Raw genomic sequence first — 22,500 nt, forward strand, 5'->3', positions numbered from 1 at the left:
TGTGTGTGTGTGTGTGTGTGTGTGTGTGTGTGTGTGTCCACGCCTCTTACTCGTAGTTTTGTTGTCATTTAGATCCAGTTTAGTATCACCCCTGACTGAACATACGAATGGTAGAAAGCATTCCAACAGTCAATGCACCACGGACATTATTCCCCATAAAAGTCATAATTTATGTAACAGCAAATATCATTTATCCAATTGAAGTTTATTCAATAAGAAGACAGGATTATGTAAACGTGAAAGCAGTTTTATTTCATTTGAAATTATCATTCAACAGAATACATTATCTTTTGTTGTTGACATCCTTTAATCCTTAAAATAATTCATGAAGTAAACCGAAATCCACCCTTAAAAATGGCGCATCCAGAGGAATTTCACAAACATTCAGATAGTAGCGCCGTATAACAGGCAGTGATAAAGAAATTATACGAATGTTGCGGTAAGACCCAACTTAAATGATATTAGATTGCTACCCTTCATAGCGTTGGGAATTCTAAATATTGTGTGTGTCAGTAGCCTAGGATATATATTGCTCTTGATTTAACAAAACAGTTATAAATGTATACGAATATGTGAATATATACGTGTGTATGTGTGTGTGTGTCTGTGTGTGTGTGAGTGTGTGTATTTACGTGTGAATGTACATGCATGTCTTTACAAAAACTGCTTCTCTAAATGTATGTATATGAGAGTGTTCCGATGTTTCTTTGAAAACATGCGTAGCCAAATAATGAAAATCTTTAAAGCATTGAACGTGAATGGCGGGAAAAGAAGTCGATAGACAAGCGATGTTGAGGAACAACGCTGATATCAGTAGCTTCTATATCGATGACATGAACATCTTAATCATATTACTTGATTCTCCAAAACACTATTGTAAATAAAGCACTTTTATGTTACTGAGAGTCTCCTGAAAGAAATCTAAGATCGATTCTGTAAAGCCATACTCTAAAGATTTTTCGGTGTATTATCAGAATGAAAATGTAGCAGAGATTACTAGAAACACTTCCAAGTACGTGTTGACCTCGAAGCATGACTATTTTACTTTTGCATTTCCTAATTCCTGTCCACACACACACACACACGCGCGCGCTGATAGATGTTTATGTATACGTATATATGTTTATATACATACATGCATAGATACACACATACACATATATATATATACATATATGTATATGAATAAATTTATATGTATGATACACACACACACACATACACATATATATACATATATATGAATAAATATATATGTATGATACACACACACACATAGATGCACATATGTGCGCCAGTTTATTAATCATTGCGCGTATGTGTGCGTGAGTGTGTGTATAGTGGTGGTAGGATTTCCCGTTAGCAATCCAACACGAATAATCGAATCGAAGAGGAAGAAGCAATTCCGATGTAAATATAAAAATAAACATGAGTAAAAAAGTGCAATTAAAGAGATTAATTAGCTATATGAGAAAGAAGGAAACTTAACTGAGGGTAGATGAATGTGATACGAGACACACGTATAAATACTATCCGTAGTATTTACGCAAAGGAAATGTTATCGAAATATTCACCAAACTGGAGACTATAATAATTTTATCAATTTAGCTCTCATTGCGTTCATGATAAAATAATTTATTTTATTTATATCTATTTTAATTGTCATACATGATACCGTTGCTGCCTGAGGGGGAACGTCTTTCAGTCCTTAGTCGGAAGTAGTTCTTGTGTCAATACACCCAGCACCTTAATGAATATAACTAAACAACTTTAAAATTCCAACTAGACTTGTGAAAGGTCACTGTTTACATCTTGCTTGATAACATAATGGGGCAAGATATAAATTTCCTCTCGATAAGTGTGGTCCCTGCTAACAGCGCAGTTACCTATTGCAGGGAGCTGACACAGCTTTTTCAAAATGAAGTGAACTAAGGCATAATAAGAACATTGAAACGCCTACTACGGAATTGATCCGTGAATACATAATAAAGAACTTATCCGTTCAGCCATTTTGTTTCTGTACCAATGCACTTGAGAAAAATATGAACACCACAACATCCCATTTCCCTCCTCAAAAGACATTACGTGGAAATGTATTTATGTTCCTCTGTTTTTATATCAAACTATGCTCTACAGGAACTCTCGACAAAATTTATGGTTTTGTGCCAATTCAAAAAATTATTATTGTTTATTTTTGATTAATTGCCGAAGAAATATGTGTTTCTTGAATGATTAGGAGTAAAATAGTTTTGCCGTGAACAAATATTATTTTAGCAATAATAGTTCTCGGTCTTTAGATATGCAAGTTGAATGTTACATTTTAAAGTCTATAAAGACTTAGGATTTAATCGACACATCTTAGCAGAGTAGCAAAATTTTCAGGAATGGTTTGTTACGTAGTTTATTTATTGCTGAACTTTTGTATTTGACTTCATGCACCCTCCAAGAGCGAGAGAGGTTGTCGCAACAACTCATAATAAGAAAACGCTACAGAAATAAGAGATGATGATGGAAGAAGATACTAGTTGAGAGAATGTGTTACAAAACGAATAAGTTATTAAATTGTTAATCATAAAACAATGGCACATATCAATATATTTCCATGAATATGTATATAGGAGTGTGTGTCGTACGACGTTATGTCTACCTTGTCGTTTATTTAGGATTGAAAGATTGTGGCCATCACAACCACAGCTCATACAGCGTGCATGGTATCCTCTAAGAAACGCTGAAAGCGATTGGTCAGATCAAAGACCTTCAATCAGAGGGATATGAACTTAGCTTGTAGGTTCGACAAAGTTCAAAAATCTTTTTTGTATTAAGAGCAACAATCTTACTGGAATTTTCAAAGATGTCATACTATTGGCACATGGATTCAGGGAGAAACTCTTCGGCAGGTCTATCCCTACGAAAACTTCTTTTGGTCATTCAGGGATGTGTGAAGAACAATTTGACGGTAAATTTCCATCACATTTGTGATGAAAGTGATTGAAGAGTAAGTTTACAGAAAGCTCTACTCGTGGTCCCTGATTGCCTTGTTGGTTTTTAGGGAACAGAAGTGTTCGCAAGTGTACTGGTAAGAGTTGTAGGAAGTTCATTTATTTTATTGACTGTGATTCTGCTAAAAGAGCCATCATGTCTGAATGGTCGTGAAAGGAAAAATTCTGCAAAGCGGAGAGTGATCCAGAGAACCTTTTGTTATGGGAGAAGAAGGTCTAGTGTCAGTTTAAAAGAAAATAATTTGAAGACTGAGCATTATATGAAGTCGTCGTTAAACACGTTCCAGTGGTTTTTATCACACGTTTGAATGTCGCAGATGAGTAAGAGTAATATATATTTGCATTCTCTTCGCGCGGTAAACTACTATAAGCGTGTGTATATGTAAGTATGCATACATTATTATAAAGGTTCCAAGAAGAAAGTCATGGCAACTTTGCTAGGAAAAAAAACCCAATCCGATTAAATCTCATTTGTCGGTGATTGTGCAGCATTCACTGTGAAGAATGTAAAAAAAGTATGGTTCCGATGTGGGATGCAATGAATGACTGTTTATTAAAACCATTGTAATGTTTATTACTGTGCAGCCACATCGTGTTGAGTAATTTATAGTCGTAGCTTGAACTTTGAAAAAATGGATATGTAAAGTCTTGAATGATTGCGGAAATAAATAGGAAAGAAGTTTACAGAGAGAAATACATATGTAAGCCTATAAAGACATAAATCGTTAGCAACTGAGAGGGATGCGAACGCACACACACATAAATACGTTGTATGTGCGCGTACAAACGTACACATATTATGTGTGTATATAGAAACTTACACACACACAATCACATATCTCTCGATAGATATGGAAATAGACGGACAGTAGAAAGAAAGCTAAGTTGATGGATAGATACCGCGACAGGAAAAATCTTTAATTTCTGATATTATGGGGTATAATTGAATTTATAGGAATCTGGTTTGTTTCGCAGGAGCTGAGAAATCAACAAATAGATTAAGTCTAAGTTACTTAAGAACAGTTAGGAGCGAAGAGTTTATAGATTAATTCTTGTTAAATTAATCACGAACAGATTTTTATTTTGTTTGTTTCTAATTTAGTGCAGGGGAAACAATATGGCTCTACATGCTGAATGAACCAAATATGATTTACATGAATGAGGTGGAAGGTAAACCTAGACTACGATGAATGCTACTTGAGAGGGCACCAATATATTTTATAGACGCAGAAAAGATTTGCAAATAGCTATCACCATGTTGGCAACTGACAACATAATTGAAACGTTCATTTTCATGATTTAGCAAAAAGTTGCGGCTATAAAAAGGAGAACTAAACATGGTAGAAATTATTTGAATCCTCAAAACTTCAAATAATGTTATATCCATTATATTATTTTAATCTAATCAACCTTGTGTAGGTTTTGATTCGTAGAATGGACGACTTATTAAAGATCTAGAGACGCATAAGCATTAGTTTCTTAAAATGGAATTCACCAAACTTTGATGCTAATCATGATAGACTGTTTAATTTTAGTGACTGGAACGAGAGTAAAATATTCTCGATGCTATATAAGATCGGAGAAAAATCATTTCAAAATTAATTGTATTCCATATTTGACAGATAAAAAGTAGAAAAAGAACTATTAAATAACATTTCATTAATTCTAGACTGTGTTGGGGCTTTCAATATATTCACTACTTTTCGAAACAGTAAAATGCAATATTCATGTACAACCAAACAAGTCACGTTTTGAATCCATTTCGAATTCAGGTTAAAGCTATTTCAAATGTGGCTAATATAATTGAAACAGTCATTATTTAATTCTACCCATCTACGTCAGTGGAACTAGAGAGAGAAAGCAATGTCTTGATTCGATTCACTATAGATATTAATTTCTTCAAAGTTGATGCTAGGATTGTCAGAGAGTGAGAAAAAAGAACCTTCATATATTTATATCCTTCCACGTTTGAGTTCAAATACTGCGGAGTATAATTTGATTTTATCTCTCAAGGGTCACGAAGATATACATAAATACAAATGTATATATAAATAGAGTGATAGATAGATAGATAGATAGATAGATAGATAGATAGATAGATAGATAGATAGATACATACATACATACATACATACATACACACACACACACACCACACACACACACACACACACACACACATATATATATATATATATATATCTATATATATATATCTATATATATATATGTGTGCGTGTGTATGTATATATATATGTTTGTATGTACGGCTCCATACTTAGAAATGACTAAACATGAACTACTATTGGAACTTACATACCATGTACAGGAAACTATTTACCACTTCTATACACCACTTTACTCGAATGATGGAACTGCAACTACAATCTTTTATATGTTACTTCTACTTTCATTCTTTTATTCCCCTCTATATTCCCTATCTCCTCCTTTTCCACAGTAACTTCTTATTTCGAACTCAAAAATTCATCTGTTATTAACCATCTCACATCGTCTCTGATGAAGAGATAACCATAATATTTCAGAAATAGTTGTAAGACTATATCTCTATCTCTTTCCTTATTAAAGTCCAGAAAACTCCTCACAGCCTTGGGTTAGTTATCTCTTTTTGTTTCATATACATATATATATATATATATATATATATATATGAAACAAAAAGAGATAACTAAGCCAAGGCTATATATATATCGTCAGTAAATCACAAATCCGAAAAACAAGCGCACTCTGATTTGAGTATATAGACAGAGATAGATATGGCCGGTTTATTGGGTTACCCTGGGTTTCACGTCCACATAGCGCTTCGCTTTACAGCGTTTCTTGAGACCTTAATTATAGTTATAAGTTCTATAGATGTTCTCCCCCGTTAAAGAGAAACTTCACCCTCTCTCTCTTTAATTTCTCAGTAACCTCGCTTTCTCTCTCTCTCTCTCTCTCTCTCTCTCTCTCTCTCTCTCTAAATGGAACTGCAGGTGACATCACCAACAGTCAGTAGTCGAATTTCCCATATATATATATATATATATATATATATATATATATATATATATATAATTTCCCATTTCTGTAACAATGGATTTGGTATCTAACGTTGGAACCAGTTACGTATGCAGCAAGATAAATTTTTTGTCTTTTTTTTTTTATGAATACGGTAAAAAATAAAGGTGGAAATAATTCAGTCCATTTGGCCATAGAAGAAAGAAGAATATTTAAAAGATATATCTGCAAAATAAATCTCGAAAAAAACTTTTCTTTGTAAATATATCAATCATTGTGTTAATGGAAGAAAACATGAGCATGTCTTACCTGCAATGAACAATAACTGGTCCATTGTCGAGCCGGTCAAACGCTCGTATTTTCTGCCGGAATAATATTAGTGAATTACCAAATTTTGGTACACCGTGATCTGGCCAAGTGGTGTAATGGAATTGTTTGACGATTTTCGATACCCCATTCTGAAGAACAAAAAAAAAAACAAACAACTGTACAAGCATATCGAGTCAATGATACATTTTCATGTTAATGTTGAACATGCTTTAGAATAAAAAGGTCTCCTGTTGGCATCTGCTTGAGCCATTCCTTGTTGAATTCGAAAACTTCGAGTCAATCCTTGTCGACAGAATTTTAATTCGGGAAGAACGAAAATAAAGTATTGAGCAATACTATAATTTCTGCCACTTGAATTTTCAGACGAAACACTTTTCCATTCATTATAAGCCTCCCTTTTTCAGAAGTTGTTTACACACACACTTATGTATCTGTGCATGATATATGTATATTTCTTTGCGTATGTTTCGGCGTGTGAATGTATGTGCGTATATCTGTATTTGTGTGTGTATCTGTAATTGTGTGTATTTGTGAGCATAAATTATAGAGATTTAATATGTGTAAAGACTAAATATTCAATACAACACCTCTCTGAGACGAATACAGATAACGTAAAAATATTTGAAAATCATTGTAGATATAAAGTATTACATCTCGGCGGTTCAATATATTAACATTTATTTTTCCGGTCTGTCATCTTCAGTTTCCACAAAGGCGCTGAACGCTGAATATCTATCGAACACAGCCAGAAAGCCTTTCGGCAGAATTCAGATTCTGATCGATTAAACGTATTAACGATTCAAATGCCTAATTGTTGAATCGTTTCACATCATTTAGAGGAGACAGCAGTCTTTATGAAACCCTGGAGACAAAATCAAGCCTTTAGTGGTCTGATGACCATGTTTGCCAGCAACGATATTACTGAATGAAACTAGCTTTACCTATATAAATACGACTTCCCCTAATAATGTGAAAGACACCATTTCCTCTCGAAGTATAAAAATAATTCTGATTGGAATAAAAAAGAAATATCGAATAGATTTACAGTTTTGTTACGAGATATTTTTAAAAATTCAATGCCATGAACATTTATTCTTTTCTACTCTAGGCACAAGGCCCGAAACTTTGATCGGCTCCAGTACGCAACTGGTACTTAATTTATCGATGAAAGGCAAAGTCGACCTTGGCGGAATTTGTACACAGAACGACGGATCATGAAAATTTTATTAGAAAGTACACAAAGTGTATTCTGTTATACTGTAATGGGTTTTTAATTGTATCAATATAAATATTTATCCCAGCAGCTCTTCTGTGGCGAGAGTGTTTTAATCAAGGGTTAGGCTTAAAACGATGTCACAGTACTGCACTGTGAGTTTATTCACACTTCTTAGAAGGTCAGTACCGTCTCTTATTGTTATGAGCTCAAATACAACTGGTATCAAAGTTACAAATTCTGCAAAGTCGATAAAATACCAGTTATATACTGTGTCCGTTCAAACGCACATAAAAGAAACCAAGAATATAATCAAAGGAAATGAAATATAACCTCAACTAAATTGTATTTTAGTAACTTGAAACACATTTTCGTGATAATTTATTTGACCTCTAATAGCAAATTCAACTGCAGTTTGACTTTCTAAATTAGTTTGTATGATATTCAGCTTAAAATAGCTGATTGTTTCAAAACTTCTATTCATGTAAAAGTTATTATAAACAGAATAATTCATTTTCTCATTATAAGACACGATAGAAACGAATATTTAAAAAATTAGTGCAATCATTAACTAATTTAATCAAAAAATGTTAAAATTTGATGAAATTTTGCAGTCTGACTGAGTAATCTATATATTATCTGGTATTTTGCGTAGGATTTTCGCAGTGAAATTTTTTCATTCAATGTGTGTTTGACGATTATTTTCAGGAGCATTAATATCTATCTGCATCCACTCTGAAAATGTTACAAGCTTGTTACTAACAATAATTATCAAAATTATAAGAAAATATAAGATTATAAATTATGAATAACTACCTGGACTAGCGTAAGTTAAGCCAAATTGTGATTAACACTGCATATTTAGATTATTATACATTTGATTTTTCGGAATGAATATGCCGGTATTTTTTTAATGTATATGAACATATACATACTTCAATATTTGAAGATATATTCGTGTTACAGATTCAGGGGTAATTCTCGCGGTTTCGTCACAGAAAAAATATGTGCAGTGTCACCGAATGAAGAATGGTAATCATTTTTATAAAATCCTAATGAAACTTTTTGCTATAACGAAGATTTACATGTAATATTGGTTTCAGATTTTGGCAGAAAAGAAAGAGGGTAATACGATTACATTGACCCCAGTGCTCAACTGGTAACTGTTTTATCGACCCTGAAAGGATGAAAGGTAAAGTCAACCTCGGTGGAATTTGAACTCAGAACGTAAAGACGGACGAAACGCCGCTCAATATTTTGCCCAGCGCTCTAACGATTCTGCCAGCTTGCTGCCTTAGATTTACTTGTAATATTAATGCTTCCTTTTGGGCAGTGAGCTCGCAGAACAGTTAGAACGCCAGACAAAATGCTGTGCCATATCGTCCGTCTTCACGTTCTGAGTTCACATTCTGCCACAGTCGACTTTGCCTTTCATCCTTTCAGAGTCAAGGAAATAAGTACCAGTTGAATACTGGGGTTGATGCAATCGACTACCCCGCGCCTTAATTTCAGGACACGTGCCTATAGTAGAAAGGAATATTAATGCTTCCTTTGAGACACAAGAAGATAGAATTATTAGCACAGTGGACAAACTTCTTAGCGGTATTTTGTCCGTCTTCACGTTCTGAGTTCAAATTCCGCTGATATTGACTTTACCTTTCCTCTTGTCTAAGTCGATAAAATAATTACCAGTTGACCATTGTAGCCTATGGAATTGATGTAACCCAGCGATTACATCACCTCCTGTACTCAACTGGTATCTTTTTTATCGACTCGAAAACGAGTTTTTGGTGATACTCTCAGAAATAAAATTGTTTATCTGTAAAATTTATTGAAACAACAATTCCACCGTTTCTTGCTACAATGAACTTAAAACTCATGATACCTATTTTCCGCTTAGTTTTCCCCACCATTTCAGAGTTTAACTGATAGAATTTGGATTGTATCTTTCAAGTGACAGTTGCTATGTAATACATTTGAGGTTTTTCACAAATATTTTCATAACCAAACGTGTTTACGAAAACATGCACAATGATGTACATGAAAAAAAAAGATACTTAATTTTCACTTCGTTAACAAAGAAATGTAAAACTTACCATTTGTAAAAGGAATGTGCGTATCGTAAAATCAGGCAATTTATCTACATTTAGACATTCAATTGAAATTCCTGATGAAACTTGCGTCCCTTCATCGGGCCAATACTGGTCACATTTGCGCTGGAAATATTAAAAAATATATATTTAAATAGACAGAAATATATACAACATAATACTTTTAACATTTTATCAACATTTTCTGTGTATAGTCGCCAATCAGCTCCTGTTAAGCTGAGTTATGTCATACAAGCAGTCGGTTAACCAACCAGAAATTGGTCTTTCAAGTTACATCGTGCCTTCAGTAAACCGAAGATCATCGAGACAAACTGACATGCAATATTCAATTATATGGAATAGTCTGGCATTCTGGACAGGATTCCACTTCTCCTGAACAGATCCCTGCATACCGGAGAAACGGAGGCGAGTGAGATGAAGTCATTAGAAGCACGACAGTCACTCAGCTTTTTCCTCTGTCATTGATAGCTTCACATCTCAGTGAAGTTATTAATAATGCGGCTATTTACATAGTTGTGTTTACTGGGATGCGAAAGAGACGTAGTGTGATTACAATGTCCCTCTGTGGTAGTGTGGTAGATGTGTCTACGAATGGTGAGGGTTGAAGTCTGCAGCGGCATCAAATTCTTTCCATTATACGTCCTGGTAAACTTTTATTGCTGTGTCGAACCGAGTATTAATCAAATGGTCGCAAACACTTCTCTCCATATTTACAGAGATGCCGGATATATCTATACACAAACTATTCACATAGAAACGTATTTTTACGGAATACCTATTTACAAAAACACATAAACATAACATATGCAGTCCGGCGCAACGGTGAATATGCAAATATATTTACATTGACATATATGTTGCTTTGATTATATATTTCTTCTGTGGATTCTAACTACAATAAGTTCAAGGTATGCTATGCACCATACGCGCTCACACAGAGACACATATATGCTTGAGTATATATGTATGTGTGTGTGTGTGGGGGTTATACATATATACATATAATGCATTTATTTAGCTTATATATATATATATGTGTGTGTGTGTGTGTTTGTGCATAGTTATGGCATATTCTTTTAAGAATGTAGTATATTTATATTTTTGACAAATAAACGAATTTTTACCGAGAAATTTTTCAATATATTGAACTTATGTTCGCTTCCAGAGAAGTCTAAACGATCGCATGGCGGAAGTTGAACCTAACAGCATATATAATCAAGAATTCTCTGGAATGAAATGATAGAGTGTTTGCCTGGAAATTAAAAAGAAGGCAGTTTGGACGCGCGTTTCTACCTCAGCACAGAAACTCTTTTAATTGAAGCAGACAGAGGATTTAAACAAACAAAAAACTAGTGGAGAACATCTATGGCTTAGAAAAATGTACATTTTTAAAACAAAAATGAAAGAAATGAATTAGAATAGCCAGTACCATAACTTTGAATAACAAAAACAAATAAAGTGTATTAAATAATTTTAAAAGTCAAATGAGAGTCTATGTTGTTTTTTTCTGCATTCTAAAATGTAAGAGAGATAAGATCTTTCCTCTTTGTAAAGAGGCTTATTTTCGTGTTAATTCATATTCTTTCTAAGATATTCGTCGAAGTGTATTGAGGTAGAAGAGCTATAAGCAATAACCAGTTATGCTCAAATACAATGTTTAGAATTTGTGTTTCTTTGAGTAAGAGATTTCATTTAACACCGCATTGGCATAATGCAAAGAGCTTCATATTATGATATCGTGCCTGCTGTGTATAGAGTCCAGGTTTTAGTGTAGCATTTAAATATCATTTTGTTGTCTTTTTCTCCACTTGCACTTTTATGTCGTTTGTGGAACTGTCATTTGTGAGCTCTTTTGATGACTGAACGCCGTCGATCTTGGCTGGAAGCGTGGTGATGAATAGACTCATAACACACACACCCACACCCCCCATACACATATACGTATGTATGTATATATATATTTATATGTATGTATGTATATATGTATGTATATATATATATATGTCTGTGTGTATGTATGTATATATGTATATATATATATATATATATATATATATATATATATGTATGTATATATATATATGAGTGTATGTATGTGTGTATGTATATATATATGAGTGTATGTATGTGTGTATGTATATATGAGTGTATGTATGTAAGTACATATATATATATATGTGTGTGTGTGTGTGTGTATATATATATATATATATATACATATATCCGTATATATGTGTGTTTACACGTGTGTATATGAAAATTGCTGTGTATAATACGATTGGGGAAAGAAAGTTAAGAGTAGTAGCACATGTTTAAGTTAATAATGGGACACGGACAGTCAGCCATACAGTAAGATCACGATACACAGGGGTACAATATATGTCTGTATGTGTCGATATGTGTGTATGTGAATGTGCAAATATGTGTGTGTGTGTACTATAAGTATGCTTGAAAGTGAAAGAGAGAACGTGAAGGAGAGGAAGAACTAAAATAGCTACTATATAAAGTAATAGTTATATAGAAATAAATGCAGAGATAAGTAGTATGATGGAGACAAATATATTGATTTTTACACGCATAAATGTTAAGACTATATTCTTGTGTGTACAGACCTTTCCAAAGATGGTTTCTCTATGACTTCAACAATCACTAACATCAAATAAACCTTTCCAAATTGTTTCTTTCCTATCAGAAAGTCTTTTTTAGTTTACCAATACACTAGACTGCCAGTACTTCACGGTTTAATTAATTCCTATCCCGTCGTTAAACGCCATGCCGTATATTATATATGTGCGTGTGTGTGTCAAACAACAAAAATGGCTACATATGTAACAGTTGATATATAAAACTTACATTACCATACAAAATGCCCCATAGCAAAGGCATTTTTAACAGCAGCTATTTAAAGTATTTAGTTCTTTTAATCTTTATAGATTTCAAGGCCCTTGAGAAGCTTTTATTTTATGTAAGTACAGTTACAGATCTCGGCTTTTATTGAATTTCGCAGACAATCTTTACTCCAACAGGGCTTTTGTGATCTTCTTTACCCTCTTCTTCTTAGCGTCGCCTCTAAACTTTCTTTTCTTTTTTACTCTTCTCTGCATTGGCACTGAACCGCAGAAGTAGGAAGGAAAACATTTTCAGAATTGCAAAACAAAATATTTCCATTGTATTCTTTAGTTTGTTTCGGCCATTATGGTCCAGATCATACTGGAGCAGCACGTTCTTGTGCCTCTCCCAGAAAGACAGAGTGAGAGTGACGTTTGGATGTAGAAATGGTTAAAACAGGACTCAATACATGGTGAGGTTTTATATAATCGTCTGAAGCCGTTGGGTTATTACCTCTGACTTGTCAGTTGTTTCAAATGTATTTGGAACAATTCCGGAGAGCCACACAAGGTCTGTGTTTGATGGAATTGACGAATCAGGAGTTTCTATTTCGTTACTGACGTTACATCGCGTCAGTGATTAACTCTTACGGCCACCGAGCTAAAAGTAGGCAGTGTAGTTCATTGTTGGCAACAGTAACAGCACTGTAACATCGATGGTTGGTTCATAAGTTCACAGACTTAAGAGAAGAGCTCCACCAGACTTATTTGTACTAGTAGCATATGTAGGCACCAATCTGAAGTTCATTATTGAATGACTTCATTGCAGGAGACAGCCGGCTGAGTAGTTTCAAAGTTGAAGACAGTGAAGAGTTCAACGTCTTGTGCTAAAATAGCAGCATACATTGATTGATATGGATTGTATTATTCAACCAATAACATTTTATTCATCCTACAGCTTCAATTGGATCGCTACAGATAAACAGTGTGAAACGACGACACAGCGATAGCATTTTATTTCATGTAGAATATAGTAAAAATTGATAATCTTTAAAAATTGTACACGCAAGCACACACACACACACATATGTGTGTGTATGTGTGTGTTCATGTATGTGTATGTGTGTATGATAATTTAAAGAATATCAGTTCTTACTATAATTATTCTACGTGAACAGAGACATTGTTTTCGGCTTCATTTTATTGCTGATTTCTCTTGTCGATAAAAATATTCAGTCGATCATCCAACTCGGCAGTTCTGTTTACGATTCTAAAATGATGCCGGAAATCAAAACAATTGAAGATATGTAGGCGCAGGTGAGGTTGTGTAATAGGAAGCTTGCTTTCTGACCATATGGTTCCAGGTTCAGTCCCGCTTCGTGTCACCTTAGGCAAGTGTTTTCTACTGTAGCCTCGGAACAGCCAAAACCTTGTAAGTGGATTTAGTAGATTGAAACTGAAAGAAACCCGCTGTATATGTGTGCACGTGTGTGTGTGTGTATGTGTGTGTGTTTGTGTGTTTGTCCACTACCAGTTGACAACCTGTGTTGGTTTGTTTACATCCTCGTTACTTAGTGGTTCAGAAAAAAGAGAACGATAGAATGAGCAAGAGAGTTTTAAAAAAGGTAAGTTTGGAATCGATTCATTCGACTTAAAATTTTTCTGGGCGATGCCCTAGCCTGGCCACAATCTGGTGGCTGAAAGAGATAAAACAGCAACGAAAGAGTAGGTATCGTATATGATTGAACCAGTAATAATAAGTTCATTGCCACAAAATCTTATGCTTTCGTTATGAGCTCACAATCCACAACGAAGTGAAATGTCCCACTCCAATCTGAGTACGTTCGTAGCCTGGAAATAGCTGAATTTGTGTGTATACCTTTCACCAAGCATATCTACAGGTTCTCATAATCTTCTGTGATTATGACATTTTAAATCAAGAAACCCAACAATATTCTTAACAATGTAGAAATCCTTATTCCTAATAGACTGGGCTACTAAGAAATATGGTCACCGAGTATCCCTTACCTACAAACACAAGAAAGAGAAAGGGAAAAATCAGAGAGTGCTAGAGATAAAAAAAAACTTTCTTTCTCAAAGTCTCTCACCATGAATAGTTTGAGTTTTACATGTGCGAATTTGATTGGGAAACTTAACCAAGAATTACTCGGAAACTTTAAAAGATGTCAGGAGAAATATCTTTCGACCATTTCTGATGAAAAGATGAGAAAATATTTACTTCTTTATTGACTACAGGGGGCTAAACATAGAGGGAACAAACAAGGACAAAGGGATTAAGTCGATTACATCGACCCCGGTACGTAACTGGTACTTATTTAATCGACCCCGAAAGGATGAAAGGCAAAGTCGACCTCGGCGGAATTCGAACTCAGAACGTAACGGCAGACGAAATACCGATAAGCATTTCGACCGGCGTGCTAACGTTTCTGCCAGCCTTCACGTGGTGGCTAACATTTCGACAAACAATGGATTAGGGTTGCTAAATATACAGAAAATATCTCAACAAAGGCTTGGAGTCATGGATGTATAGAGAGACGACACAGAAGTCGAGACATTCAACAACGATGCGGGAGAATGAGTTTGTAGTTGAAATAGATATAAAAGTAAATTGAGATAAGTGCGATAATGAAAAGAGCAAGCAGCCGACTGCAAACAGGCGGACAGCGACGAGGAGAAAGAGGAGAAACAACCAGCAGGTGACATATAAAAAGAATGCTTAGGTGTGTGTGAGTGTATATGTTAGAGTGTGTGTCTCTGCGTGTGAGAGTGTGTTTGTATGTGTCTGTGCGCGCATGAGAGAGCGTAGGCAAGTGTGTATGCGTGACATAGTGACAAAGCTCCGGGGAGAAACAAAGAAAACGGAGAACAAATAGATAACCACGGCGATGCGTGTTTAGACAAACTGACAGGGAGCTGATAGAAAGTAAGAAATTTACGGTGAATCCTAGTGACAGCAGTGCTACAAATAAACTGCTGTAGATATAGAGAGAGCCGACAATGGCATTTCTACATGTCCCCATGACCTGCTAAAAATAGCAGTGATATATTACCCGAAACCACAATTTGCTACCTTAGAAAGCAAGCATTGAAGATTACAAACCAAACTGTATCTGCTTGGTCAGCTTGATCAAATGCGAACTGAAGGTAAAGAGAGGAAGCCTAACCCTGAAATATCGAAATGCCAGGTAAAGGTAGAAACCATTAACCTGTATTATTAATTTTTATGGCTTGGATTGCTTTGGGTTTCAAAAATAAATAAATAAATAAATAAATAAATAAATAAATAAATACATTCACACACAGGTGAAAATCCGTCAAAGCGAATACCAAAAGAATGGTTTTTCATTATAGTGAAATTTGTTTCATTCCCAGAATTCTTTTAAAACTTCACTAAAAGTATCTCGAATGTTATTCGTTACGAATAATATTTCAGTACACCCAATACTGGTCCCGTTTTCGGTTGCAGGATGCACGTTACTATGCCCACTTTTATGTGTATATACACCAAGTCATTAAGAATGAAATGTCCGATTTTGAATGTAAAGTTTATTTAATTCAACGCAAAGCAATGCAGTTAATCAAAGTGTGCACCTAAATTATCAACATAATATTGTCATTTTATCGGTAGCTTATTTATGTCAGCAGCGAAGAACTCTGGAGAGCAAGAAGTGATGAAATCTCAAAAGGTTGTTTTTGCATCTTCTTCAGATTTGAAGTTTTTTTCATTGCAAAACGTTGTCGAATGCCTGGAAAATGTGATAGTCAGTTTGTGCAAGGTCTGGTGAATATGGTGGGTGACAGAGTACTTCTAAGTTCAATTCCTCTAAATTGAGTAGCGTTCTTTGTGCAACATGTGGTCGAGCATTCTCTTGCAAGAGCACTGGCCTGTCTCTTTTGACCAATCTCGGTTGTTTAATTGCAAGTTCACTCGTGATTTCATCCAAATGTTTGATGTATACATCCGCTGTAATTGACTTACCCGGTCATGAAACTACAGTGGATGACACCAGCGCTGGACCATCAAACAGACACCATTAGCTTTTTTGGATGAAGATTCTTTCTTCGGTCGTGGTTTTGGAACTTCGTCTCTATCCAACCATCGTGTAGAACGCTTGCTATTGTTGAAAAGAATTCATTTTTCATCACACGTAACAATACGATGCAATAACAGTTAGCTTTTATGCCATGGCAGTAAAGAAAAGCAATTTTCAAGACGACATGCCATTTGATGCTCGTTCAGTTCCTGTGGTACCCACTTTTCCAGCTTGATGATTTGTTTCGGATGGCCCAATACAGTTGGAATCGAAACAACATCAAACCTTGCTGCTAACTCACGCGTAGTTTGAGACGGATCCGCTTCCACTACAGTTTCCAGCTCATTATTATCCATCTTGGTGTCTGGTCTATCACGGGACTGATTTTCAGGAGTAAAGTCACCAGACCGGAACTTCTCAAACCATTGACATACAGTGCGCTCATTCGCCACATCTTCACCAAACACCTCATTCATGTTTCGAGCTGTTTGGGATGCATTGGTTCCTCGACGGAACTCATATTCATAAACAGGGATTTTTGGTCTATTCACGAGTTCAAAAAAATTGATTTACAAGAGAAAACTCACAATATAATCAAACACCATGAAATGCATTTCAAAAACTGATGATGTAAGTCTTCAATGTTGTAAAACAAACGAATTGTCAGGATAAAACATTAGAGTTAACGACTTTCAAACTTGGTGCATAAGAATATCGAACATTTCATTGTTCATGACCTCATATATATATAATTTGGACTTAATATTTACTATTTAATATATAATGTTATGACATTATAAGAATATAATATAATATAGTATTATGTTAATAAATGTTAACTTTTGAACTGGCAATTGTTATATATATTCTTGTATTCTTCTATTTGTTTCAGTCATTTGACTGCGGCCATGCTGGAATACCACCTTTAGTCAAACAAATCGACCCCAGGATTTATTCTTTGTCAGCCTACTACTTATTTTATCGGTCTCTATTGCCGAACTGCAAAGTTATGGGGGCGTAAACACACCAGCATCGGTTGTCAAGCGATGATGGAGGAGGGACAAACACATACACACAAACATATGCGCACATGCACACACACACACAAATATATATATATATATATATATATATATATATATATATGACAAGCTTTTAGTTTCCCTCTACCAAGTCCACTCACAAGGATTTGGTCGACCTGAGGCTATAGTAGAAGACACTTGCCCAAGATACCACACTGTGGGACTGAACCAGGAACTATGTGGTTGGTTAGCAATCTATTTACAACACAGACGCTCCTACGCCTATAACTCCATTTCCTATTTATTTATTTATATATATATATATATATATATATATGTGTGTGTGTGTGTGTGTGTGTGTGTGTGTGTGTGTGTGTGTGTGTGTGTGTGTGTGTGTGTGTATGTGGGTATGTATGTATGCATGAATGTATATAATAGTTTACTCTTACATATTATATTTCACTCTTCCCCACATCCGCACAACAGTTTTTCTGCCGTGAAACCAGCATTTTCTACACTGGCAGAATTTCGATCTTAGTCTGGAATCCGACAATGTAGACAGCCCAGAACTTGGGTTGAATGCTTCTCTAGAAATACCCTACATTTATATCTTACCAGCGCCTAAAATCATACACACACACACACACACACACACACACACACACACACACACACACGCAGATTGAAGACAGAGAGAGAAAGAGTCAATGAAAGCCAGAAAGTCAAACAGAGAGAGAGAGCGCAATTACCAACAGATTGCTCTGCTCAGTTGGTGGTAGTTGTGTATAATAAATGTAAAGACAGTAAATTTATTGATGGGCAACGTTACAGATATAAATGTTCTGACAATTGTGCAGTAAAAATTTATAAAAGACAATAAATCTGTAGAAAGCCATTGTTGAAAATCTGTCTCTTGTGTTTTAAAGAAGATATATCAGCCGGAGGGTGGGGAGGCAAAAATAAACTGAATAAAATCGAAGTCATTTGTGGAGAGAAAGAAATTTTGAGGTCAGTAAGTAGACAGGGAAAGAGTAATGGGAATTGCACATAAATCTATCAGTGATGTTTAGTAATGATCATATATTTGGTATTTGGCACAAAGAAAATATTTCGGAGAACAAAAGTAAAGTAAATTAAAATAAATGTTCCAAAGAATTTAATATGAGCTAAAACAAATAAAAAGAAATTTATTAATTGTTAATTAAAACTTATGGAAGTATTGAGGAACTTTAAAAAGAACAGAGAAAGTTGAGTAATTGGAGTGGTCTACTGCATTAAAGGGAGGCGAGTTTGACGCATGGAACGATAAGACTATGTTCAAGTCGTACATCGTTGTAGACTTGCAATGTATTCAATGCTGTTACTAAGTTTTATTTATCGATTCAAAAATAAAGCCGCAATAGGGACTGTCGACCTTCCGATCGAATGAAAACATGAAAATTCATGAACTGATCTTGGAGAAACGTCGCCAAAAAATTCACGAGGTTGCTGATATGAATGGAGTTGGTATGATTGGAACACTTGCCAACAAATGTTGAGCAAGGAATTGCGAATGAAAAGATTTACAGCGAAATTTGTACCTCGCTCACTCACAGATGAAAAGCAGTCACGCCTGAATGCCTGTTGTGAACTGAAAGAACAGTCAGATGTTCATTTGGACCTTTTTTCGCACTGGTGACGAAAGGTGGTGCTACGGAATTTGCCGATGTTGAAGGGATGAGGAAAAAAACGACGTATCACTTCGCAAGACCTGCAGCACTGCTTCGAGCAGTGGAAAACGCTGGATCGAAGCATTACTTTCAATGGAGAATATTTTGAAGGCGATAAAAGTGTAAAAGTGTAAAACTAGGTGAATCAAATAAAACTGCAAAATTCCAAATTCTTTTGCGTAACCCCTCGATTATATATATGTGTGTATTGACAGAGCGGGAAAGATACATATCTATATATATGTACGCATATATACGGACATACATACATATGTGCGCACACACATACATATATACAAATATATATATATAAATTAGAAAAAACACCTTTTATCAATTCAAAATGAACAATTAAATTACACCATCTAATTGTTCATTTTGAATTGATAAAAGGTGTTTTTTCTAATTTATATATATATATATATATATATATATATATATATATATATTATATTTTGTGAAATTTGATTTTTAAATTGAATTTTTCCCTGTAAGTTAGGAATAATATTCCCTCAAATAATTATTCTATATATATAATATATACATATAAACATTTGCATATGTGTATACACACATACATACATATATATATATATATTATATATATATATAATATATATATATATACATGCAAGCAGACATGTATACATACATATATTAGAATAATTTACAACGAATACTCTTCACTGCATGGCATTGTGTTTATGATTTACATTAGTTAAGTGACAGCATGGAGTTCAAAAGAAGTTGATGTAGAAAAGGAAATTTATAATCACTCATCTTGGCGGAACAAGACATATAATAAATGGAGAGATTGCTGCTAGATGCCGAGAAACAAACAAACAAACAAACAACAAATAAATAAATTGCTATATTTACGCAACAGAAATTTGGATTTTTACTAACTCTATTTGTCTAAGTTTGAGTGGTTGTTTATATATATCTGTATTTTTTTCCCGAGCAAGGAGAGAGAAATCGTTTAAAAGAAAGGAAGGCTGATATAGCAAAAGGAAGATAGAGGGAAAGATGGAAAGAAAAAATATTTTGATCGTCATCGATCGTATTGAAACTAACCGGTTGCCTCCAGATACTTAATTGAAAATACAATTTAATTTCGTTGATAAACCAACATTGTGATCAATATTATTGACTTTACTGCGTTACTAAATGATTTGTTATTTTCTCTGCTTAATAAGCAAATACTTATGACTGTTCAATCTTTGTCCATCGGCACACAACTTCTATGCTTTCATTATCATTGTTAATTACCATCTATTATGACCAACCCGCCATTACCTGAGCCAATTTATTTCTGTTCATTTTTATTTCACTTGACTGCACAACCACCATCGCTACTAACGCCGATTTCATATCCTAAGGATAACTCTTTTGCTTTTCTATCTGTTTTCTTAGCAGTTTGGTAGTGTTTAGTCTTTATTTAATAGAGAAACCGTTCTTTCCAGTTGGATGTAAAAAGTAACATGCAATATAACAATGTAGATATTCGATGTATCCGAAGTCGCTAGTTCACCGAAGTAGAAGACAAAACCTGAATGGCGAATGTTTCATGTAATTAATCATTGGAGATTACAGCAGTGCTGCTACTGCTGCTGCTACTAAATGTCACTACACTCCCCTTTTTCACTTGCGTATTTAGTGCAATTCAGATGCTATGAAGCAAATTTCACGTTATGAAAACATTTTCCATTAAGGAATTAATTTAAACAAACGACACCAAAGTATTAATTTTAGAGGATATCTTTTGGAAAAGTTGTCCTCTAAAAAAAAAAAAAAAAAAAAACAGCTGAATTCTAGCATTGAGTTGATAATTCAGTCTATACATATGGGTGGAATAAAAACGAATATGTTTCTTATGAGCCATTCCGCAAGGAACCACTCGTGAAATATTGGTATCTTTCTAAGAACAATTAAATTAACATCCTGAACTTTCTCTATTCGAATTTTTTGTTGAATGCAAAAATTATATGTATTTGTATGTGTGAGCGCTTGTGTGTGTCTGTCTGTTTGTGTTTGTGTGAGTGTGTCTGTCTGTCTGTTAGTGTTTATGTGTGTGTGTCTGTCGATGTTTGTGTGTGTGTGTCTGTCGATGTTTGTGTGTCAGTGCCTGTCTGTCGGTGTTTGTGGGTGTGTCTGTCTGTCGATGTTTGTGTGTCTGTCTGTCTGTCAGTGTTTGTGTGTGTGTCTGTCGATGTTTGTGTGTGTGCCTGTCTGTCGGTGTTTGTGTGTGTGCCTGTCTGTCGGTGTTTGTGTGTGTGTCTGTCTGTGTGTGTGTGCAGTAAGAGGGAAAAAGGGAGAGATGGAGAGAAAGAGCATAGCTTCCCTCAATGGATTGGTCAGTTCGAGACTACCATAGAGGCATTGATCTTAAGTGCCACAACAATGAGTCCGGCTCCAATTGGTCACTACCTAAGCTACTTGTTAATAGTTATTTATGGAGAAAAGGCGGAGAGAGTAGTTGTGAAGGTAAGCAAGTTTTGGAATAAACGCTTGGAAGAGATGTAAATTGTAAATTCGTAATGAGTAAGAAGAGATGCAGAGAAATATGTGAATTAGGGTGAACCACATTTTGATAATTTGAAGGAGAGGAAACGATGTAATAACAACCATTGCAATCAACTATGGTTTACAGATTTAAACAAACATACACATACACATACACGCACATGTGCTAATGTATGGGGAAATAAACACACACACACACATACATATTGACGATTATAATAATATACAATTCTTTTGCTTAGACAGATTTGTTTATTCTAGTGAAAGTGTAGGCCTTTATTGAGATACTTAGCGCCCACTTGTCTTCGAGCGTTTCAGTTTTTTCTCTCTCCCCACCTCTCTCTATCTCTCTGTTAATAAAATGATAATTTAATTTTGCATGTCTTCATAACCAGGGACGACGACAACGTTTCCTAAATTCAGCACGAAGATAGATTTAGACTATGAACTTCCAGTTCATACCGGGCACACACTGTGTGCGTGTGTGCGTGCGTATGTTTGTGAATTAAGAACGACTCTAGAATGTTCTCATTCACTCACCTAATTTAGACGGCTGCTATACTAAATATATATATCGAAAATTGTATTCTGAGATTCGTCGATCGGTTTAATATGCTAAAGTTTTCTTAGAATTGATTATCCCTTGTGGATTAACTTGTACAACATACTAGGAGTAAGCTGGCCTTATTGACACA

At 34.8% G+C, this 22,500-nt stretch overlaps 1 protein-coding gene across 6 annotated transcripts in view; it reads right to left on the reverse strand.

Moving 5' to 3' along the window:
* Window positions 1–22,500, reverse strand: part of LOC115214792 (receptor-type tyrosine-protein phosphatase T) — a 426,610-nt gene that overhangs the window by 126,153 nt on the left and 277,957 nt on the right. For all 6 annotated transcript variants that reach the window (XM_036505346.1, XM_036505347.1, XM_036505345.1 and 3 more), the window contains 2 exons: window positions 9,654–9,773; window positions 6,324–6,472 (listed from right to left, as the gene is read on the reverse strand). In XM_036505346.1, the coding sequence (XP_036361239.1) occupies window positions 6,324–6,472; window positions 9,654–9,773 (269 nt within the window). The remainder of the gene's footprint in view (window positions 1–6,323; window positions 6,473–9,653; window positions 9,774–22,500) is intronic.

This window comes from Octopus sinensis, linkage group LG8, assembly GCF_006345805.1.
Source record: "Octopus sinensis linkage group LG8, ASM634580v1, whole genome shotgun sequence".
NCBI classification, from domain to species: Eukaryota; Metazoa; Mollusca; class Cephalopoda; order Octopoda; family Octopodidae; genus Octopus; species Octopus sinensis.